Source organism: Phoca vitulina, unplaced genomic scaffold, assembly GCF_004348235.1.
Source record: "Phoca vitulina isolate PV1807 unplaced genomic scaffold, GSC_HSeal_1.0 scaffold34, whole genome shotgun sequence".
Classification (NCBI taxonomy): Eukaryota; Metazoa; Chordata; class Mammalia; order Carnivora; family Phocidae; genus Phoca; species Phoca vitulina.
Window position 1 is genome coordinate 1,873,473 of NW_022589737.1, and position 23,934 is coordinate 1,897,406.

General features: G+C 48.2%; 1 protein-coding gene across 2 annotated transcripts; it reads right to left on the reverse strand.

Annotated features, from left to right (window-relative positions):
* Positions 1-10,491: 10,491 nt before the first annotated feature.
* On the reverse strand, positions 10,492-23,850 carry RPUSD4 (RNA pseudouridine synthase D4). 2 transcript variants are annotated; one of them, XM_032426425.1, is made up of 7 exons: positions 23,654-23,850; positions 23,132-23,297; positions 20,280-20,481; positions 15,535-15,628; positions 15,312-15,456; positions 13,475-13,572; positions 10,492-12,901 (listed from the first exon to the last, which is right to left on the reverse strand). In XM_032426425.1, exons 1-7 carry the CDS (start codon positions 23,840-23,842, stop codon positions 12,662-12,664), a joined length of 1,134 nt encoding a protein of 377 aa, XP_032282316.1. In that variant the 5' UTR covers positions 23,843-23,850; the 3' UTR covers positions 10,492-12,661. The 2 variants fall into 2 exon arrangements, with proteins under 2 accessions (XP_032282316.1, XP_032282317.1); XM_032426426.1 differs by lacking the exon at positions 23,654-23,850 and adding an exon at positions 23,512-23,603.
* Between the last annotated feature and the right edge of the window lie 84 nt (positions 23,851-23,934).

Genomic DNA, 23,934 nt, shown 5'->3' on the forward strand with positions numbered 1-23,934 from the left:
ACAGCAGAGGGATGAACACATACAAAGACTGAGAGAGGGACAGACAGAGGAAGAGAGGGGGAGAAAGAGGGACCCCGGCAGAAGTACACCAGGGCAGAACAACAGGGGATGGGCAAGCCTGACTCTGCTATGAGAATTCGTGACCTGGATCCTGCGGGTCAGGACAGAGGGCTGTACCCTTCCGTCAACACCTTCCTCTCCCGCTTTCCCCTCTGGAACCCTAGAGGCAGCTTCAAGCCGCCCCATCCTCCCTGGGAGCTTTGAGGTGCAGACGGAGACTCCCCGGGAAAGGCTGGCTGGGCCGCGGGTCTGTGAGCAGTCCACCCAAAGCCTGCCTCAGGCAGCGGGGGAGGCTATTTGTGGGGTATGAGGAACAAGAGCTCCTGGGACGTACGAGAAGGACCCCAAGAGCTGCCAGTCAAACAGACCCTTCTAGGCTCCTTCCAGGCCCACCCGGGACACAGCGGGGCTGATTGGGGACCTCGGATCCAAGAAGAGCCATGTCCTTCAGTCACCAGCTGAGAGCATCACCAAGGGACCTCAGCACCTCCCCCATCTCCCACATGCTGACCCACAGCAGCCCCTGCCCTACCCACGGCGGGGCTTCCGTGGCCTCTCTCCCCTTGGCTCCCCCATCTATAGGTTGGAGCCCAAGCTCAGGGCCCCAGCCTACCAGGCCCGCATTTCCTCCCCAGCCCTGCCCCTTCCTGCCCCAGGCTCTGCACTCAGGCTACACCAAACTGCTTGCAGACCCAGCTGTAAACCTGCCCTCTTTCCTCCAGATGCCCTTTCCCACCCCGCACCAGCAACCCAGCCCAGGCTGCACCTGCACTTCCCAGCGGTTTCGTAGCACCCCGTCTGCATCACCCACAGCGTCCCAACTGTGGACTCAGGGCTGGGGAGCATCGTGTGTGCATGTGTGTGTGTGTGTGTGTGTGTGCATGTGTGCGCGTGCGCATCCACCACCGCCCAGCAGAACCCCAGGCCCAGCATGTGTCGGGTGGGCGGATGTGGGGAGATGACTGATTATAAACCACAGCTCACCAGTCACCCTGGGAATTGGCTCCCATTTCATCTTCGGCTTTCCAGCCGGATGGCAAGGCCCTTGGGTGTGGGGGCTGTATCTCACTCTCCTTACGCCTCTGTCCGGCTTCAGACAGTTGCGGATGGGGAGAGGAGTGGCCCCAGGGACCCGCCTGCATTCAGGGCAGTCACCCAGAGGTCATGAGCGCCAGGGAGGTTCCAGATCCACCCGGGGCCTCACCCGTTTCCAGGAACTGCAAGGTCAGAGATGCTCCCTCCCCTTGCCAGTACCCCAAACCCTGGCCTGGAGCCCCTCCTGGCTGATCTCAGGACAGGCCAGAGGAGAGGATGGAATTGCAGAGCTGGTAAGGAGGGCACTTGTCCATGGAAAATATGGAGGGGAAGCAGGGAGCCGTTCAGATGCACATTTCCTGCTGAGAAAGCGCCCACTTTCCCCTCCTGCACTCCAGCATGTCGGGAGAGAGACAGTCTGCAGCTGCTGCCCAGGGAGCTGGCCCGCCGTGCCCGGCCCCTGGGTACAGTCACCTGGCCTGATGCCTTTGGAATGAGCTGGGCTGAGGCCCAGGGCCTAGAACCTCGGTCCCCAGACTTTCCCCCACAGTAACTCAAGCTCAGTAAGGGCTCTGCTTGATTAGGGTGTCAGGCCATAGGGCCCAGGAGGACTTGGGGACTGGGGAGGTCTGGCCTGGGGTTCTTCTGCCCCTCTTTGGTTGGGGCTCAGTTCCCACAGAGGCTCAGACTCCTCCCAGGACAGGACTACCTGTGGGGTTCTGGGGTTCACCCGGCTACCCATCCACGAGGACACCTCCCATCAGCTCACACACTTCCCAACTGGCCTCCAGCACTTGGCAGGCTGGCTGGCATCTGCCCAGTAAGAAACTGAGAGGGGAGGACAGGGAGGGCAGACACTGGGCCAATACCCAAATAGTCGCTGTCACCAGCTTCACCTTGAAGCTCGTCCCTATCCTCATCACCATAGGACAAGCTCTCCAGAGAAGCTTAGTGCCTGGTCCCGAGCAGGTGCCAGGCAGGGGTGGGGGAGAGACACAGTGTGCCAAGTCCAGGTATGGGGAGGCAGGACAGGGACAGAGCCCCTTGACAGGAAGCAGCCAGTGACCAGCATGGGGCAGCTGCATACAAAGGTTGCTGTGTCCCCACCTGCCCCCCCTCACCCTGGCAGGCCCTGGACCCTACTCTTCCAGACCGATCTTGCCCAGGTGTCCTGAGCTGCCTGGCCTTGTCAGCAATTGCTGGGACAGGATACCAGCACTGACAGCTCTTGTCACAGCCCCCCAGGCCTTATTCATGCTGCAGAGGTGAGGACAGCTTAATTCCCTGACCCAGACACAGGGCGGCTTGCCAATAGATGTGAGGCCACTGCTGACCCCACCCCTCCCTTCCTAAATGGTGGGCACAGGGACAAAGCCTCTGGTGTCCCTCATGCCCTGGGGCTCCCCCCTCTGCTCTCCCTTCTCTGTGCCTCCCCTTAGCTTCTCCCTGCAGTAAACAGCAGGCACTGTGGCAAGTAAATTGCCCAGGGATGAGTGATGTTGGGCGCTGGGCTCGGGAGGACTGGGGTGTGGGGGAGAAAGCTCTGACAGAGCAACCTCAACCCTCCCCCACCCCGATTTGGGGACAGGGAAAGGATGTGGGAGTTCCCTTAGCCCTGGTGTGCTGGGCTTCTGACCCTCAGATCAGGAACCAAAGAGCCCTGGCTTCACGTGAGCACCTTCACACCACCCCACACTCCTCAGGGAACCCAGGTCCTTCCGACACTGCAGAGGCTCTGTTCTCCCACACACCTGCACACTTCCAGCCCGGGGACTGGGGGGTAATCTGCCGTGTTCTGGTCTCTAGCTCCATCTTCGGTGGATGACCCTGTCTGGGGAACACCTGCGTTCTGCCCTGGTCTCAGGGTGATCTCCTGAGCTGCTGTGGAGGCCCCTCGCATGGGTTCCTGGGGCTCTGACCGCTCAGGCGTTGCCCGGCAGCTCCCAAGTCAAGGCCTCCACACATCCAGCTTGGACCTCCAATCTCTGTCCGCAGTGGGGAGGCCCCGCCCCTGCCCCCTTGCTGTAGTAAGGATAGCATAGTTGGGGCTGTTCTCACTCCCCGGGGACTTTAGGAAAACCTACTAAGGGCCCAAAGAGCCCAACATGAGACCTGCCTCCTCGCTAGAAACATCATTGGAAATCTAAGACTGCACCTGAAGTCGGGCAGCAATGATGGGTAAGAAGGTGGGCTCAAACCTCAGCCCCTCACTCTGGACCACGGGCAAGTTGCTTCACTTGATTTCTTGGTCTCTAAAATACCTGCTGAGGGGAGCTGTGCTGAGGATCTAAGAAGATCACACAAACAGAATACACGGCACGGCTGGCTGGTGCACTCTAAGGGCTCAGGGTGAGCTAGTGGCTGTGGTTCTAACTGGAATGGCTGATCACTCACCACCCAAGATCGTGGCAGATGCCACCATCCTTCCAGAAGGCTCGACCTCCAGTGCCAGGCAAGACTCCTAAATTGGATCCAAAGATTGAGTTTCTACTCTGCCCTCTCTGAGACACAGAAGGTTCTCAGGCAGGAACTGTGTGGGGCAAGGGGACAAGGGTGTTATTTCTTCTCCCAAATCAGACTCGAGGTCCTGCAACTAGGAGGGGTCTCAGAGATTGTCTTCATTAGTGACTGTCTCGTCCTGCCCATTTTACAGGTGAGGACACTGAGGCCCAGAGAGAATGTGACACAGCTAAGCTCATGTTCCAAGCACACAGCTTGCTCTCTTCTTGGGGCGGCATCCATCCCCAGGGGGAATCTGGGAAGGGACTTCTCTGTTGATGTCTAGGACACCTGATCCCTGGGGATATTCCAGGGATATATTCCTCACGAGGCTATTACTGGGGACTTTATTTATTTTTAAGATTTTATCTGAAGCTCCCCACTGAGCAGGGAGCCTGATGCAGGGCTCGGTCCCAGGACCCAGAGATCATGACCTGAGATGAAGACGGAGGCTTAAGCGACTGAGCCACCCAGCCGCCCCTACCAAGCTTTAAATAACCTAATATAAGTAAGAGGTTCTCGGTGGGCAACAAGCATTGAATGTTGCAGTTACTGTTACAAGCAGGTTTCTGAAACTCCCAATACGAGAAAGGAAAGAAGGATAAGCCTTGGGTTTGATCGTAGGCCCTCTGTCCTGCTTTCTTTCCCTCTTTGGCTTTTCTTCCCCAGGCCAGAAAAGTAGGGGAATAGGGGAAATCTGGTTTATAACTCCAGAGGAAAACACACACACACACACACACACACACACACACACACACACACACAGGGAAACTTCTGGAAAATTCTGTAACTTTAGACAGGAAAAAGACCAGACTCCAGGGCTGGGCCAGGATGAGCTGGCGGCTTTTCAGGACTGCCTGGAGGAGGCCCTGGTGTGTGTGTGTGTGTGTGCGTATGTGTGTATGTGTGAGTGCACGCGTACGCACACAGCTCAGAGGACTGCAAGGAGCTCAAGGGGGCCAGTGGCTCTCTCCTCCTGCCTGTCCTTCTGTCTTCCTCCTCCTTCCTCCCTCCCTGTTCCTCTCCTCTCTCTTCCCCACCAGGGAGGTGGGTGCCGTCAGGAGTCGGTGAACCACCTGCAGTGCTGGAAGACCAGGCCTGGCAGCGCCTGTTGGGAATATAGTTAAAGGTAGAGCCCCTCCGGGCCCTGGGACTCTGGATGCTCAGGGGAAATGCTCTTCTCTGACTTTCCTGCCTGAGGTCTTTACCACATGCTCCGTAGAATCAACTCCAAACCAAGTAGGTGGGTTCAGCCCCCATCCTAGGTGCCCCGCAGTCTCACTCTGCCCCCCAGAGAGGGCATGTGAACAGGTCCAGGGCACACTGTGAAAGGCAGGCCAGGGGCAAATGCCAGACACAGGTTTGGGACAGGGAGCACGGAGCAGCCCAGAGGCTTGGGCAGAGACCTGGCGCCACACAAGGGAGAGATGAAGGGGCGACAAGACAAGCTGGCGTCTTCCAGTCTTCCTGGGGAAGCCTGAGATGGGACAGGAGATTGTCTCCAGCAGGCCTCCCCCCGGCCCTCACCTCCTGCTCCCTGCCTGACCTCGTGGCTCACATCAAAGTGGGGACCTCTTCCCCTTGCTCTCCTCCCTGAATGGGTCCAGGCCATCCGGCCTGGGTCCTGAGAGCTGCTGATGGACGGGCGGTAATCACTCCCAGAGCGCTGAAGGAAGGCTCGGTGCACACAGCCCCCGCAGTCAGAGCTGGCCTTTGCCAGCTCTCTGTACCGGGAGGCTGCCGTCCCCGCTGTCCCGCTGCCCCCCCCCCCCCCCGCAGCTCTCCCTGGACAGTCTGTGCAAGGAAAAGGGGATGCGCAGTCGGCTCTTACGCTGGGGTTCACAGGCCCACTGATGCAGGTGGAAGGCACAGGCAGGGCGAGGGGCCTGCGGACTCCTAAGTCGGGGTCAGGAAGGCAGTGGAGGAAGAAGGGGTGAGGCCTGCTCTGGAGGAGCTTATCACCCAGGAGGAACAGAGGAGGGAAGGGCAGCAACAAAAGTCACTCATATGGTTGATGCACCTAAAGCTCATTATTGTAACAGAGGCTGCCGACCTTGTTACCTTCCTTTTCCCCTCCTATTTATCAAATAATATTTCATCAGCCTGTTTTTATTGGTCAGAATCATACATAACTATCAATCAATGCTTCTGATCAACAAAGAGATTGCAACTGTTTGCTACATTGAGCCAGAATAAAATCAGCCAAGACCCATGAACTGAGCTAAGAACTTAGTTAGCTAAGCCGTGCAACCACGGGGTGGGTACCTGCATATTTCCAACAGGTGTTTTGGTAGTTGAGAACAGCTTGACTATACGTTCTACATTTCTGTAATGAACTTGTAGTGCTTTTATAACTGAGTGCTTATGAATCAAATTCTATTTCAAATTCACCAGGGGAGCCCAAACCATGGTCTCCCTCTACTTACCTCTCTACCAGAGAACAGAAAACTCCAGATTTTCTACTTAAAAAAAAGTAGGGGACCAAGATTTACAAAGTTAGGGTAACCAAAGCCAGGGTTATCAGGAGGTTAGAGACAGCAAAAGACTTCGGGAGGTTACTTGATCCTTGATTAAAACCTGTTCCTACTTTTAGAGTAGCTCAGCTGGAGAGGAATAAAATCTGGGAGACTTCTGCCACCTGGTGGCTAAATCAGAAACTGCAGTTATTTCTCCGCTTAACTCAAAATTAATGTTGTAATAAAACTAAATTGTAGCCTGTGAATTTATCTACATTTGACCCAGCATAACTTCCCAAAATGGAAATTTACCACAACAGTTGCATGGGGGAAAGAATAATCTTTTCAACAAATGGTGCTGAGGCAACTAGCTTCCCCCATGCAGAGTTGGACACCTTCTTTATATCATATACAAAAATTAATTTAAAATGGATCATAGACCTAAATGCAAGAGCAAAATGAGAAAACTATTAGAAGAAAATATAGGAGGAAATCATAGGAGTGCAAATCAAAACCACGGTGATAAAGCTAACATATGGAAACAACCTAAGTGTCTACCAATAGATGAATGGATACAGAAAATGTAGTGTATATAGACAGTGGAATATTACCCAGCCATTAAAAAAAAGACAAAAATCTTGCCATTTGCAACAACATGGACAGATGTTCAGGGTATTATGCTAAGGAAATGAATCAGACAGAGAAAGGCAAACACTGTATGATCTCACTTATATGTGGACTCTAAAACCAGAAGAGCTCATAGATACAGAGAACAGACTGGCCAGGGTTGGGGGTGGGCAAGATAGGTGAAGGGGGCCAAAAGATACCAAACTTCCAGTGATAAAATAAATAAGGCTTGGGGATGTCATGTACAGCATAGTGACTATCATGAATAAAACTGTATTGCATATTTGAAAGTTGCTAAGAGAGTAGATCTTGAAAGTTCTCATCACAAAAAAATTTGAAACTATATATGGTGATGGATATAGTGATCATTTTGCAATATATACAAAAATTGGATCATGATGTTGTACACCTAAAAATAATATAATGTGATATGTCAATTATACTTCAATTTTATTTTATTCTATTTTTTAAGATTTTATTTATTTGAGAGAAAGAGCACACGCATGATCATGGGGGAGCAGCAGAGGGAGAAGGAGAAGCAGGCTCCCCGCTGAGCAGGGATCCTGATATGGGGCTCGATCCCAGGACCCTGAGATCATGACCTGAGCCGAAGGTAGACGCTTAACCAACTGAGCCACCCAGGCGCCCCTCTATTTCAATTAAAAAAAAAAAAACAAACCACAAGAACTCACTTCACATCCACGAGGATGGTTATAATCAGAAAGCCAAGTAATAACAAGTGTTGGTGAGATGCTGGAACCCTCACACATTGTTGCTGGGTGCAACCTCTTTGTAATACAGCCTTGGCAGTTCCACAAGTATTAAGCAGAGTTACCTATGATCCAACAACTCCACTAGGTATGCACATACCTGCTAGGTATGTACCCAAGAAAAATGAAAATGTACATGAATGTTTCATAATAGCCAAAAAGTGAAAAAATCATTAACTGATAAATGGATAGACAAAAATTGGCATATTTATACCATGGAGTATTTAAAAAGAAATGAAGTACTGATATATGTTATGACATGGATGAGCCCTGAGAACATTACGTTGGGTGGAAGAAGCCAGGCACAAAAGATCCTATATCACATGATTTTATTTATAGGAAGTATCCGAAATAGGCTAATTTATAGAGACAGAAAATAGACTAGTGGTTGACATGGCTGGGTATGAGTGGGAATGAGGAGCAACTGCTAAATGTGCATAAGATTTCTTTTTGTAAGCGTGAAAATATTCTAAAATTAGGTTAGATGGTTGTCCGATTCTGTGAATATAAAACCATTGAATTATACACTTCAAATGGATGATATTATAATATGAACTTTATCTCAAAAAAGATGTTTTTCGAATGGCAAACTTAATCTGCTTCAACCTAGTATATTACATGAATTGGGCTCTTACAATACGTCAGGGACTATTCTGGGAATTTAATACAAATTCATTTAATCCTTAAAATAATATAGGTATTCTTATTAAACCCATTTTGCAGGTGAGTGAACTGAGGCTCAGATAAGTTAAATAAATTACCCACTGTCATAGCAAATAAACATGAGTCAGAATGTGAACCCAAAGCCCGCCTGGCTCCACAGCCTGAGAATGACCCCCACCCAGTGCTACGGCGGCCTCTGGTTGGTAGTCACTTTTGGAGGGTTTACAAGTATAGTGCTTGGGGGTCAGAGACACAAATTTGAAAGCCTTGGTGTCTGTCCACAAGAAGATCACAGCCTGGGAGGAGACAGATATAATTAGAGGAAATGATGAAGATGCTCTGTGGTCAGTGCTCAACGATGAAGACAGACACACACTCACCGTGCTTCAGGAACACCCAGGTAATGACCATCCATCCTCTGTTCCTCCCTCTGTGTATGCATGAAAGTATAACAGCACTTACTTGGGACTGGGAGGGCTACCCCGAAACCTGTTCCTTCCCTATTTATTGCCAACTCACCTCATCTAACCCGTTGTTCGAACAGACTTCCTGGGAGTCATCTTTGATTCAACCTCTACGCCATATTCAATCAGTTCTACCCATTGGACTTCTGAGCTGCATTTTAAATCTGTCTAGTCCACTCATCTCCAAACCTGTGCCCGCTCATCTGGACTATTACATGGGTCCCTCACGAGTCTCCTTACTCGTATGTTTATCTCCCCACAAAGCATTCTGCACACAGCCATTGAGGAGTCCCAGGGAGTAAACTGGGAACAGGCAAAGAGCCCCCCAGGTGTGAGAATGGGAATTAGTCGGGGGGGGGGGTGGTACTTATGAGGTGACATAAACAGCATGGGGCTTCTGACGGTCGACACATCTAGGGTGGGGCATTTGTGTGTATCGACAGACCAATGGGGGCTAGAAGGCATGGGTTACCTGTGTGTGTAGGCTGTCTGGGGACAGGTCACTGGCTGCATTTACACAGCAAGCAAAAAAGCCCACGAAAGAGGAGCTTCCCCCTACTGTGTGATGATCACCCCTGATGACAACCCATCCTCACCGCTGTGGACTGTAGCAGATAGGAGTAGGATGCGAGGGAGGAAGTGAACAGAAATATCTCAAGGTCGCTTGCCTTAAGGACCCTAAGGCCCCAGGGGACAGGGGCATCTGGATAGAGAGCCACCAAGGCTGTCACTCACTAGGGGACAAAAAGGTGAAGGGATCTGAAGGGAGCTGGGGGTGGAGAGAGGAAACTGAATGTTGCAAGGAATTTGCTGGGCCCTTGTCCCTGGTCTCCAGGAGGAAGTCTCTAATAAATCCAGTTTCCCAAGTGATAGGAGTGGCTTTGTTACTCCTGATGGGTCCCCGTGGTTGGTAGGAATAAGGGACACCATGGCCTCGAGGTAGTTTCAGGATGGGGCTGGCCTTGCCAACCTTGGAGGTTGGGGTTTTGAGATGGAGAGAGGAACTAGATTGAGTTCAATTATCTGGCCAGTGAGCTAATCAATCATGCTGAAGGGATGAATCCCAATAAAAAGGCAACACGGAAGCTTGAGTGACCTTCCTGGTTGGTAATACACATCCAAGTGCGAAGAGTGTGCTGTGTTCTGACTCCTCAGGGAGGGGACATGGCAGCTTTAAGTTTGGGACCTTCCCAGACCTCGCCCTTTCTTTCTTTTGCCTGGTCCTGATTTCTCTCCTTTTATTGCTATTAATAAAACGGTAAGTACAGCACTTTCCTGAGTTCTGGGAGTCATTCCAGCAAATTACTGAGCCTGAGGGGAGAGCGGGAACCCCTGAATTTGTAGCTACTCAGCAATGGGGTTCAGGAAATGCTACTCCAAAATATGGTGCCTTGGCATGCTGAATATTTTAAGTTAAAAAAGTCTGAGAAAGTGGCAGAAACAGGAAGGTCACTTGGACCTCTTTGCCCCTCATCCTTTCTCCCTGAAACGAATCACACCCTCCCTTGAGAGGTGCCCTCTATACTCAAGGAAAAGAGATTCCCCTTGTGCAAAGACAGCAAGATGCCAAGAAGAATCCTAACAAACAGGCTTTGCTAAGTTTTCCTCAGTGTACAATTACCTCACACTCCTTAACCTACCATATTCCATGACTGTCCACTCCTCATCACACCCAGCATAAAAATACACAAGTCTGGGGAACCTGGGTGGCTCAGTGGGTTAAGTATCTGACTCTTGATCTCAGCTCAGGTCTTGATCTCAAGGTCATGAGTTCAAGCCCCGCACTGGACTCCATGCTGGGCATGGAGACTACTTAAAAAAAAAAAAATACACAAGTTTGTTTTGGGGGGTCTTCTGAAGACCCCCCCATGCCACATAAAACTTGTATCACATAAATTTCTATGTTTATCTCCTGTTATTCTATCAGTTTAATTTTTAGACCCAGCCAGGGGCCTAAGAGGGTTTGAAAGAGGACTTCAGCTACGCCCATGTTGACCTGTCTGTACTTCTTGATTCTTTCCAGCTTATCTCTTAAACTCAGACAAACGACCCTGCGGGGAAAAGCATCCCATCATGGGTGATGGGAACCAAGACTACCCCGTCAAGCAGTAATAACTGTCCTGACACCAGCAAGACCCCACGTGACTGCCCCCAAGACAATGATCGACCTGACCTTCACTGCCCAGCTGCACGTACCCACCGACCTTTGTCCCACATTTTCCTGATATGAACCTGAAATATTTTCGGCACTTCAGAGACAGTCTTTGTGACGTGAGCCCGCTGTCTTCCCGGGGCTGGCCTCACTGAAATGAATTCGTTTCTTGTTTCCCCACCGCTCCTCTCTCTGCCTTTGGGCTGAACCTGGTCTGTTTGGGCCCCTTGGAGCCAGATGCTCTTGTACCCCTTGAACCCCAGTTACAGGTTGAGGAAAACATTCCTCCCCTAGACTGGTCAGAAGGGTGGGGGGTTGTCTGGGAACCCCTGAGCTTGCAGCTCGTGTCTGCAGAGGAGTCTTGTGGAACACTGTGCCCTTAACTTGTGAAGTCTGGCCTGACCCTGGGTCATCAGTGTTGGAATTTAACATTGCACCAAACAGCACTTTCCACCCCACTGGGGAAGAGGGGTCTGCATCCCGACATGGCATGCTTTGCAAGCCCCGATATAAGGCTGTGTCTTTGTATATCCTACCGGGCCCTCTGGATAACAGCAACCCGGAAGCCCAGAGAGCCAAGGGCAGCAGATTGAGAAAACATAAAGGTGTGTTTTGCAGTGTCCCTGTCCTAGTTAGAACCACCCTGCCCTGCTCTGATCTTAGGGACCGGGGGATGGTCTCAACACTCCCCTCTGTGTTTGGTTTCTGGTGGGAACTATCCTATCCTAGTTGAAGGGTGGGGAGCGAAGCTGGTGCTCAGAAAGGGGTGGTAGGGGTACAGCGGAAACCACGTCTTCAGGAGGGGTTCTAGAGGGAAACGGCAGATTTGGTGACCACCTGGGTTTGGGGATAGCTGTGTTTTACACATTTAGTGAGCAATACACTTGGCGCTTTCACATAAATACAGCTGATCCACCAACAACGGGTTTGAACTGCACAGGTCACTTATACATGGATTTTCTTTGATAAACAGAGCACAGAACCGTAAATGTATTCTCTCTTCCTTATGATTTTCTTAATAACATTTTCTTTTCTCTAGCTGAGTAAGAATACAGCGAATACACAGAACATACAAAATACATGTTAATCAACTGTTCATGTCATTGGTAATGCTTCCGGTCGACAGGAGGCTATTAGTAGGTAATTTTGGGAGAGTCAAAAGTTATATGTGGATTTTTGACTGTGCATGGGGGTCAGTGTCCCCAATCCCCTCAAGCTGTTCAAGGATCAACTGTATCTGGGTTTCTTGATTCTCTGAAAAAAAATGAGAAACCCTGTTCCCACAGAGCAATACCCAGCTGCAGCTAACAACTGCCCTCTCGACAGTGTGTGTGTGCTCCCCACCAGGGCCTCACAGCCAGCCTGCCATTACATCTGCTTTTCTCCCTTATCCAACACCCCTTTGCGGGCTCCAGTAACTGCTGCAGCTGGAGAGAATCCTGCGTTCTCGGGCTGGGGTCTATAAAACCCCAAACAAAACAAGTGGAGCAGAGAGGTTCTGCTAATAGATTCTGAACATCCATGAGGACAATGGCTAACTGCTTCTGAATTTCTCTAGCAGTCAGATCACCATCATGTGCTCTTTCCAAGCACAGGAACCTTCCTGATAGATCAACGGCTTTATTGTTGGATGTAAACAGTTTCTGAGCACAGATTCTTTGCTGGAGTTTCTCCTTTTCCAAATATGGACCCAGTCTGCCTAGCCCTGGGCTCTCTTCCCCCCGGGCAAGGAGACTCGGAAGCAGGGAGACGTCCCACAGGCTTTTCCAGAATGTGGCCAAAGTCTCAGTAAATAGAATTTAGTGTCCAGTAAAAGCCCGGAAGCAGCTGGGTTTCTTCCACTTCTCACACCGGCTCTTCTGGAGTCTGTCGGAGAAGTTAGCAGAGTCCATTAAACAAAGTGACGGATTCAGGGGCCAATCGGCCCAGCGGTCTTCACTGTGCTCTCACAGGTCCGGCTTTGTCGTCCCCATTTTGATCCTGACTTGGCATCTCTAAGTCCAGGCGTCTCAGAGAGCACACGAAGTAGCGAGGAGGCTTGCAGACCAAGTCGAGTTCCTCCTTCCTGGACCCCAGGGCCGGCAGGATCAGCTGGCGGGCGTGCAGGTGAAGGGGGACGTGGCGGGCCTTCGCCTGGTGCAGCCCCAGCTTCTTCAGGGTACCAAGAGACAGCTTCTGTACAAAGACAAGACAGCTTCTTGAGAGCTAGGCCAGGAGCTCATCCTTGAGCAGTACGCTGGGTCAGAAGTCTTCCACTTAAAGGAACCACCACTGACTCCCCTGGAAGGCACAGCGGTGGACAGCCTGCTTCAGGGACATTCCCAGGAAGGGTTCGGAACCCAGGTGAGAGGAAGACCACCACACCTGGGAAGCTCTTATCAGCCAGTTCTCTGGCCTGCCTAGAGAATGGGCTGTAACATCAAGAGATAAAAAAGTGTCCACCAGGGATCTTCAGCCATAGTAGGAAAGGCTGCTTGAAGCCTTCAGAAAGTCTCCCCCCGCCTGCCCACAGCCTCCTAACAAAATCTGAGATGAACGAATGAAGCAGAAGGGTTTTGCTAACAGACCCTGCAGCTCCGTGAGAACAAGAGCTGTTTCTCTCTAAGCTAGGTAACTAGTACATGTAACTAACAGTACCGTATCTGAAGACAACACATCCTTGTGGTGACTCACTTCGGACTTTAACAAGGGGAAAGCATAAGCTCCGCCCCACTTAGCTGTTGCACATTGGGTCACACCAGTTATCACCTGGGGGGCCAGCTGAGTCCAGCTGGAGTACTTGTGGTCACCAAGGATTGGGCAGTCCAGTCCAAAAGACAGATGAACTCGAAGCTGATGTTTTATTCCTTTACCAAAAAAAAAAAAAAAGAGAGAGACAGACAAAAAACTTGAGTAGCTACAGAAACCATAGTGTGGGTTACATCTGCTTCTAACCATATTAAATTGAAGCACAGTAAGAATGGCAAAGCCCCACCTATAATAAAGTTTAAAGAGTAACAGAGCAAACTGTAAGCTACTAGGAAAGAAACATTATACATGCTATTAAGCCTCTAAGCTCCCCTCCCCCTCGGTTCCTTTTCCACCACAGATAACCATTATCATCAACTTGGTATCTCTCCCTGCTTTGCTTTTGTTTTGTTTTTGAGAGAGAGAGAGAGAGAACCTGTGCGAGAGAAGGGGGTGGGGGCAGAGGGAGAGGGAAAGAGAGAATCTCAATCTCATGACCCTGAGCTCATGACCTGAGTCAAAATCAAGAGTCCGATGCTTAACTGACAGAGCCACCCAGGTGCCCCTTGTTTTTTTAGATAACGTTATATAATGCTAAATAGTAGTGCTTTGCACATTTTTTCACTGTAGCAAAATATTCATAACATAAAATTTATCATCTTAAGCATTTTTTTTTAAGATTTTATTTATTTATTTTGAAATAGAGCGAGAACAAGAGAGAAAGCATGAGCAAGGGGGAGGGCAGAGGGAGAGGGAGAAGCAGACTCCTCACTAAGCAGGCAGCCTGACACGGGGCTCGATCCCAGGACCCCGGGATCATGACCCAAGCCGAAGGCAGACGCTTAACGGATTGAGCCACCCAGGCGCCCCTCATCTTAGCCATTTTTAAGTGTGCAGTTGTGTGGCGTTACATACCTTCACATGGTTGTACAACCATCACCGCTGCCCACCTCCAGAACTTTTTCATCCTCCCATCCTGAAACTCTGACCCAATTAAACATTCCTTCCCGCTTCCTCCAGCCCCTGGTAACCACTATTCTACTTGGTCTCTGAATTTGAGTACTCTTAGGTGTCTCATAAATGGAATCATGCAACATTCTTCCTGCGTTGGTTTCTTTCATTTAGCATAAAGTCCACCCACACTGTAGCACATGTCAGAATCTCCTTCCTTTTCAAGACACATTCCATCGTATGTCTACACATTTTTTTTTTTTTTTTTTTAAAGATTTTATTTATTTATTTGACAGAGAGAGACATAGCGAGAGCAGGAACACAAGCAGGGGGAGTGGGAGAGAGAGAAGCAGGCCTCCCGCAGAGCAGGGAGCCCGATGTGGGACTCGATCCCAGGACCCTGGGATCATGACCTGAGCCGAAGGCAGACGCTTAACGACTGAGCCACCCAGGCACCCATACACATTTTGTTTATCCATTCATCTGGCGATGGACATCTGGGTTGGCTTCACCTTTTGGCTACTGCGAATAATGCTGCTATGAGCACTGGTGTACACATATCTTTTCAAACCCCTGCTTTCAATTTTGTGGGTAATACCCATGAGAACTGCTAGATTATATGGTAATTCTATGCTTAATTTTTTTGAGGAACCGCTTTGCAAATTTTTAAATAAATGTACGCAAACTATTTATATCTTTCTACTACCTACTATTTTTAGTCATCCCCGTTGAGAGCTCCCAGCCTCAGGTTAGCACCAGAAGCACACTCTCAAACACATCAGCTACAATCCCAGCCCTCTCACCAAACCAGCTGCTCAGAAGAAGGGCAGGACCCAGCACAAGGCCCTGGACGAAGCTCAGTGGCCCTGGGCTTTTGCCATCCCACTGCAGAAAGGTGGCCTCTCACCGGTAATTGGCTGGAGCTCCACGAGGGCGGAGGACAGAGTGCTGCTGAGCACCCGGTACTGAGTCACAGCCATATGTGCGTTCCGGTTGCTCCGTGCTCTCACTATCTTCCCATCCTCCATGCGGTAGCCTGGGGACAGCGCCATCTGACGCCAAAGAAATCAAGATATGGTCACAAAGGAAGAGCAGAAAACCCAACCCCCTGGGGATGACAGCTCACCCACCTTGTAGTGCTGCTGCTGACCCTGCACCTCCTTCTCGATGATAGGGATATCCACGACTCCTGCTGGGGGCACCGGGACGCACACAGTGATGGCCCTGGGCATGACACACAGACCCTGGCTTAAGCCATGAGGTGAGGGGGGAGCTCCTCGGGTTTGGCTGCTTAGAGGCTGTAACACTGGACCTTCTGCACTACTGTGGTCAGTTCTAAAGACTGGAGCATCCCAAGTGATCTCTTGTCACAGCATTTAGCCTGAGAGCTCGATACTAGTATCTTTTTTACTACTAATGTATACTAATTACAGAGTATTTGGGAGAACACAGAAAAACAAAAAAATTGTATTTATAACATGGTCTTTCCTTCCAGCCTTTAAAAATGAATATGTATAGTTTATTTTTTTTTAGTTTTTTAAAAAAAGATTTATTTATTTGAGAGAGAGAGAGAGAAAGAGAGAGAGTGAGGGCGGGTGGAGGGGCAGAGGGAGAGGGAAAGAGAAACCCAAACTGACTCTGCGCTGAGTGTGGGTCTCAATCTCACAACCCTGAGATCACGACCTGAGCTGAAACCAAGAGTAGGACGTTTATTCAACTGTGCCACCCAGGCGCCGCAAAAATGAATATGTATAGTTTAAAATGAAATTAGGGGGGCGCCTGGGTGGCTCAGTCATTAAGCGTCTTCCTTCGGCTCAGGTCATGATCCCAGGGTCCTGGGATCAAGCCCCACATTGGGCTCCCTGCTCGCCGGGAGGCCTGCTTCTCCCTCTCCCACTCCCCCTGCTTGTGTTCCTGCTCTCGCTGTCTCTCTCTCTGTCAAATAAATAAAATCTTAAAAAAATAAATAAATAAAATAAAATGAAATTAGGGTAATACAGCTTTGTATCCTGTTTTTTATTTATTTTTAAAGATTTTATTTATCCATTTGACAGAGAGAGAGAGAGAGCACAAGCAGGGGGAGAGGCAGGCAGAGGGTAGAGGGAGAAGCAGGCTCCCCGCTGAGCAGAGAGGCCAATGCGGGACTCGATTCCAGGACCTTGGGATCATGACCTCAGCCAAAGGCAGATGCTTAACTGACTGAGCCACCCAGGCGCCCCTGTATCCTGTTTTTTAAAAGATGGTTAAATCCTGATTGTATATGAAATGAATGAACAAGTAAATGAATGAACGGAATGAAAAATTCACAGGACCGCACCTGCCTGATTTGCCAGGTAGACAAATAGGGGGGAACTGTGCTCAAAGTCACAGAAACCACCACCACAACTCAATAAACATTCCAGATCACTTTTGTTGGAGGTGTCCTTTCATCATGTCTGAGGCAGGTAGAAGACCCTTTAATCTGTCCTTACGCTTATGCCTCTTCCAGGTCAATCACAAAGGAGTCCTCCTGGGTGGCCTATCATAGAATCGCTGACCAAGGGGTCAAAAGCCCATTCATATAACAATTCACAGCCTGGACACCTCACTTCAGGTTGGCAGCCGTTTGGGCTGCTATCTGATATATTTTCTCATACTTAAATTGAGTTTTAACTGCTAGCTCACTCTTCCTAATGACATAACACTACTGCTCAAAAATGTTCACTCACTGCAGGCTCCATGAATAGAAACAGGCATTGATTTAGGTAGGTACTAGTTCTGTACAGATGAACAGATGAACAAGACAAAAATCCCCACTCTCAAGGAATTCAAAGTGTAGTAAGAAGATTCAAACAAAGAACTATAACAAGTCGCTATCACAGGAAGTCAGCAAATGCTAATCAGCTGCCTCCTATGTTCTACTTCGAACTTCTACTTCCTACACCTGGTATTTAAGGCCATCATTAACTAGGTTCCAGTCTACCTTTCCAGCATTATCTGTCACCATTCCCCCCTCCAAACTAGACTGTGTGCTTTATTCCTTTGTGAATGCCATTCCCACAATCTATAACACAGTTCTCCATCTTGTCTATCAAATCCCATTCATTCATCAACACACAATTAACGGATTTCAGTTCCTCCATGAAGCCTGATACTGAGAATGGTTACCGAGTCTAAACTTTCATAAACAATTTTCACAAATAATATAACACTTTTTTAAAAAAGATTTATTCTAGGGGCGCCTGGGTGGCTCAGTCGGTTAAGCGTCTGCCTTCAGCTCCAGTCATGATCCTGGCGTCCTGGGACCGAGTCCCCCTGCATCAGGCTCCTTGCTCAGCAGGGAGTCTGCTTCTCCCTCTCCCTCTGTGCTCTCTCTCAAGTAAATAAATAAGATCTTTAATAAAAAAAAAAAAAGTGTTTTTAAATCTTTTTTAAAAAAAAGATTTCGTCTAGAGAGAGAGCATGAGAGAGAGAGAGAACGTGCACATGAGCAAGCGGGAGGAGGGGCAGAGTGAGAGAGAGAAAGAATCCTGGAGCTCAACGTGGGGCTTGATCTCATAACCATGAGATCATGACCTGAGGCAAAATCAAGAGTCAGCTGCTCAACTGACTGAGCCGCCCAGGCACCCCAACACTTTTTGATAGACTTATATTTGGATTACTAGGATACATAATAATAGTCTCAATTTTAGTCTTTCAGCTCTTACTATGAGCTAGGTACCGTGTTAAACAATTCATATGCATTGTCTCATTTAACTCTCTCAACTCCATTATTCTCATTCTTCCTATGAAGACAAAGCTTAGAGAAGTTTAATGACGTGCCTAAGGACCCGCACTGGTAAACAGCACAGCTGACAGGTGAACACGGATCTTGTTGAGCTCTTAGCTACTACGCTAAACTTCTTCCATTACCTGTAATCTCTTATTACAGTGGTTCTTGTATTTTTTTTTGTCATCATAGTGGCAAACCCAAAAAATGCGTTGGTCAGCTGTAAGGGGAGGCGGGTCCTCACTACTCTAGTGGGAGAAAACCTGGCCTACCTAATAGTAGTTAACTATTCAAATATTAAATGTGTGAGGGGAGCCCGGGTGGCTCAGTCGGTTACGTGTCTGACTCTCGATTTCAGCTCAGGTCATGATCTCGGGGTCCTGGGATGGAGCCCCACGTCAGGCTCCACACTCAGCTGGGAGTCTGCTGGAGATTCTCTCCCCCTTTCCATCTCCCACTGCCCCTTCCCTGGCTCATGCTCGCACTCACTCTTTCTGTCAAATAAATAAATCTTAAAAAACAAAACAAAACAAAACAAAAACCCACCATCACCACCCAACAAAAAACAAATATTAAACGTGTGTACCCTTCAACTTAGCAATTCCGTTTTTAGGAATCTGTCTTAAAGATATAATCACCTATTCTTTGCAATAGACTCTGAAAAATGGAAAGTTAACTAAATATCCCAATATTTAATTGTCTTAGACAACTACAATTAACATTTATTCAGAAACATTTCAGTGTCCGTTAAGTTCTGGGCGTCCTGGGGTTTGTTAAGTATACTCTATGCGTGCGCACACACGCACACACACATTTTCTTTTATTCTTTTTTAAGTGCATATCACGAATACATAATTTCTTATGTATTTTTTGGCATCCGAATTTTGTAACACGAATATCTTCTACGTTTTATAATTTCTATGAACTCTTTAAAGGAAATTATCTTCTATAGAGGTTTATATGTGGGGTTTGTTTGTTGATTTTATTTATTTGAGTGAGAGAGAGAGCATGAGCAGAGGGAGGGGCAGAGGCAGGGGGAGAAGCAGGCTCCCCACTGAGCAGGGAGCCTGACAACTGGGCTCGATCCCAGAACCCCGGGATTGTGACCTGAACTAAAGACAGATGCTTAACCGACTGAGCCACCCAGGCACCCCCAGGAAGTTATGATATACCATACAACAGAATACTATAAAGCTCCTAAATGTACATGCAAAATGCTCTCCAAGATATATTGTCCAAGTGAAAAAAAGCAGGATGCAAAGCACTGCAAAATACATTGCCATACAATAATTCACTTATACATGCCTTGTATGACCCTGGAAGTTTACACAAGACAGTAGAATAGTGATTGCCTCTGGGGAAGAAAATTGAGTAGATGGGGGACAGGAGTAGGTTTCAGTTTTGTTCGTGTATCTTTCTTCTATTAAAAAAATGGAGGTAAACCTATATGCACTAACATGGAAAGATCTCCAAGACACAGTTAAGTGGTAAAAGAAAGTACAGTGTTGGGGCACCTGGGTGGCTCAGTCGGTTAAGCATCTGCCTTCAGTTCAGGTCATGATCCGGGGGTTCTGGGATGGAGCCCCACATTGGGCTCTCTGATCAGCAGGGAGCTTGCTTCTCCCTCTCCCTCTGCCTGCTGCTCCCCCTGCTTGTGCTCTCTCTCTGTCAAATAAAATCTTTTTAAATAAAGTACAGTGTACATGGTACAATGTAATGCACACACACCCAGTATGTATCAGACATATTCGTAAATACATTGAGTAAGGACCAGAGGAATAAAAACCAAACTACCCCAAGGGAAGGGACTAGAATGACAGAGTGGGTAGATTCTCCAAGTTTTTTGCTTTATCTTTGTTGTTTGACTATTTTACCACAGGAATGCAATCACGTACTACTTGTATAATTAGTTTTCAATAATTTTTATGTACAACCACAATTAGGAGCCACTATTCTATCAGACTCCAATATTCTAAGCACTTAAATCTGTTTCCTGTACTTTTCACATGCCCACACGTCCTAGCACAGTGCCCTCTCCTAACAGGAGGTCCTTCCGTACAAATGCACGAAGAGATAAAAGGATGCCTTCATTTATACCAATTCTACCACTAGCGATGGGCTCCATACCAGTACTTCTTTGCCACCTGACGGGTTCTAAACAGCTCTTGGACTTGATGTGCCACTTCCTTCTCCCAGGCCAACACCATTACCCCTGTAGTTTCCTTGTCCAGCCGGTGGCACAGATGCAAGGGCTCTGCCTTGTGGCCATGAAGCATCTTTGCCAGGATAGGCAATACATCAGTGATGCAGAGCTGGACCCCAGGGCCACCTAAAAAGGGAAGAGCCAGAGGTTTTAGTGGCCAGTAAAAGATCCCACCAAAGAACTCTACGTGGGAAGAAAGTCAATGTTTTCAAGAGCTTTGTTACTGAAATGTGGTCCAGAAACTGGCAACACTAGTATGCTCAGGGAGCTTGCTGGAAAGGAATCTCAGGCTCCCAACCCAGATTATTAAATCAGAATCTGCATTTTTTTTTTTTAAGATTTTATTTATTCATTTGAGACACAGAGATACAGAGAGAGAGAGAGAGAGAGAGAGAGAGCATGAGGAGACGGAGAGGCAGAGGGAGAGGGAGAAGCAGGCTCCCTGCTGAGCCAGGAGCCTGATGTGGGGCTCGATCCCAGGACCCTGGGATCATGACCTGAGCCGAAGGCAGACGCTTAACCATCTGGGCCACCCTGGTGCCCCCAGAATCTGCATTTTAACAAGATGCCCAAGGGACTCACATGCCTATTAAAGTTTAAGAAGCACTGTCCTAGAGCACGTGGCTTTCTCCTCAGACATATATATACTTATTAATCTACCTGAATACTCACAATAAAATCAGCAATCAAAGTGAGGAGGTCTGGTATTTCACTATATAAACAAAGGCTTGAGAATTTGCCAAGTAAACTCGAGTGATAAATACAAGACTGTGAGGCTCTCCTGAGGCATTACAGAAGAGCTAAGAAGATGGGCTTTAGGTGAGATGCTCCTCGGTTCTATTCTAAGCCTAACTAGCCATTGGCCCGGAACAGATGATTTAATCTTTCCAACTTGCAGTTTTCTCATCTATAAAATGTAAATATCTAGATAATAATTGTTTCATGGGGAATGGGAAGAAAAAGATCAAGAGAGAAAAAGAAAATACACAGAACACTTGGCAATGTCTGACTTAATTCCTTGTCTTTATGCTTTTCTCCGTACCTCCCCAAAAAGCATTCTTCTAGCTCAACTATGCCTTTTCCCCCAGTAAATCCCTTCCCCAAATGCATTTTTTTCTATCAATCTTTCCTGTCTCACTCGAGCTGTCTTAGACAGCTACATTTAACGTTTATTCAGAAACATTTCAGTGTCCGTTAAGTTCTGGGCGTCCTGGGGTTTGTTAGGTACACTCTGCGTGCGCACACACGCACACACACATTCTCTTATTCTTTTTTAAGTGCATATCACGAATACATAATTTCTTATGTATTTTTTGGCATCCGAATTTTGTAACACGAATATCTTCTATGTTTTATAATTTCTATGAACTCTTTAAAGGAAGTTATCTTCTATACAGGTTTATATGTGGGGTTTGTTTGTTGAAAGATTTTATTTATTTGAGTGAGAGAGAGAGCATGAGCAGAGGGAGGGGCAGAGGCAGGGGGAGAAGCAGGCTCCCCACTGAGCAGGGAGCCTGACAACGGGGCTCAATCCCAGAACCCCGGGATTGTGACCTGAACTAAAGACAGATGCTTAACCGACTGAGCCACCCAGGCACCCCCAGGTTGATATGTGTTTGTGTGTGTGTATGTGGATCCTGCGTACGTTTTCAGTAGTGGAGGCCTCTCTACAGGGCAGTTTAATTTTTGCTTTGGCTGGAACTCCACTTTTTTTTTTTTTTAATCAGTTTTCATATTGGTTTCTGTGATTGGAGTTTCTGCATGTTTAGGTGGTCCTTATTTGATCCTTGCCCATGCATAGTATAAGATCTGATTTTTCTCAGGTTATTCTGTCTCCACTCAAGGCTTGAGGTGGCTGACTGATTTATGCTGCAGTATTGGGCTTGTGGGTTGAGATTTTCTGATCTTTGTTCAATGAAGATGGATTATTTTCCTTGGTCTGGACTTAACTGATGAAATTGTACTCTGGATCATGTGAACAAAAACGTGCAATAAATCACCATGGTTAAAAAAAGACACGTGAAGCAAATTCAGAGCCATTATATGGAAATACCATTACTTATAGAAGGTAATAAACTACCAGAACACATTATCCACAAGAGATTTATAGGCTGAAAATAGAGTATTTATGAAAATTAGTGAAAGTGGGAAAATTGTGAATAAAGGCAAAAATATAGTGGTGTCATTGTTGGAAGGGGAAATGGTCAGAACCTTAATATATTAAGTCCTATATATTTTTTTCTTATATGTCATTTCTTCTTTCCCAGGTTTTTTTTTTGAAGATTTTATTTATTTATTTGAGAGAGAGAGAGAGAGAGAGAGAGATCAGGGGCAGGGGGGAGGGGCAGAGGGAGAGGGAGAAGCAGACTCCCTGCTGAGCAGGGAGCCTGACACAGGGCTGGCAGATGCTTAACCCACTAAGCCACCCAGGCACCCCTCTTCTTTCCCAGTTTTGATGTAAAATAATATGAAGATAAGGCTCTCTTCGGAGAGCACAGAGCCTTAGTATTTCTCTATAAAAATTCCCGTGGAGCTCTGGACACAGTGCATTCCATAAATCACTGCTGACCGCCAAATGTTTGGAATGCAGAGACTGTCTTTTATATCTGTGTCCTCAGTAGTGCCTTATACACGACTATAGTGCCTTATATAGTACTCCATAAAAAATTATTTTGAATGCAAGTCTTTAAGGAGCCCCACAAGTAATGTGTCAAAGTTATCCCTAATTGTAGTGAAAACAGAAGCAGCACCCCTCCCTCTCCCACATGGTCCTTACCATGCACAGGGAGACCGTAAGGTTTATTGATGACCACGAGATCCTTATCCTGGTGCACGATCCCTCGGCTCAGAGCCTTAGCAAGCACGTTGGGGTGGACTCGCTGCAGCTGCTGTGTGAACCGCACTAGTTCTTGCACTCTCCGCTGAACAGGGCTTGTGGGCACCTACGGGGAGAGCAGCAACAGGAAATGACTGGTGAAGACCTTCAGTAAGTCTGGGTGAGAATTTGGGTTGGGAACGACTATCTCTGCATTGAACTCGCGCCTTCCCCGAATAATTTGAGAGAGGCAGTGCATGTCTGTCTCCACGCAGTGCTCAGGGCCGAGGCCGGCAGGAGCCAAAGACCCAGCCCGCAGGAAGATATGGTACCGTCCTGACCTCTTCCCTTCCCTTTTTCCCCATTCTTCCACAGGTCCTCCACATTTACTTAACATCCGTCAGAGGACACTCCCACCTCACGCCCAGCCGGGGAATCGGTGAACGCACTGCCTCTTGGGAGTTGTGGTCCTTTCGGACTCACCGGCTGTTTCTTCGTCTTTTGTTCCTGTTTCTGGGCTCGGAGCTTCTCCGCTAATCGCTGGGCACTCACGGTCCCAGACGCAGCAGCGACCGAACAAAATGGCTTTGAGACGATTCTAAAGAGACGCCCCAAACGCTGTTTGGAACCCCGGACCCACAGGCCCGGCGCGTTACAGCTGGGTGCCGCCATCTTGTCAAAAAGGGAGGGGCGAGCTTAGACCACGTGCGGAAGAGGGGCTAGAGGGAGGAGGGAATGGGCGGGTCCTGAGGATCACGTGGGGA

What these genes read in the sequence shown, in the direction of transcription:
- RPUSD4 (XM_032426425.1), bottom strand. Translation starts at nt 23,842, where the DNA reads ATGGCGGCACCCAGCTGTAACGCGCCGGGCCTGTGGGTCCGGGGTTCC. An exon ending in GGAGCTCCAGCCAATTACCG is followed by an intron (nt 13,573 to 15,311) that starts GTGAGAGGCCAC and finishes TTTTTGGTAAAG; the next exon opens with GAATAAAACATCAGCTTCGA. An exon ending in GGACTCAGCTGGCCCCCCAG is followed by an intron (nt 12,902 to 13,474) that starts GTGATAACTGGT and finishes GTCTTTGTACAG; the next exon opens with AAGCTGTCTCTTGGTACCCT.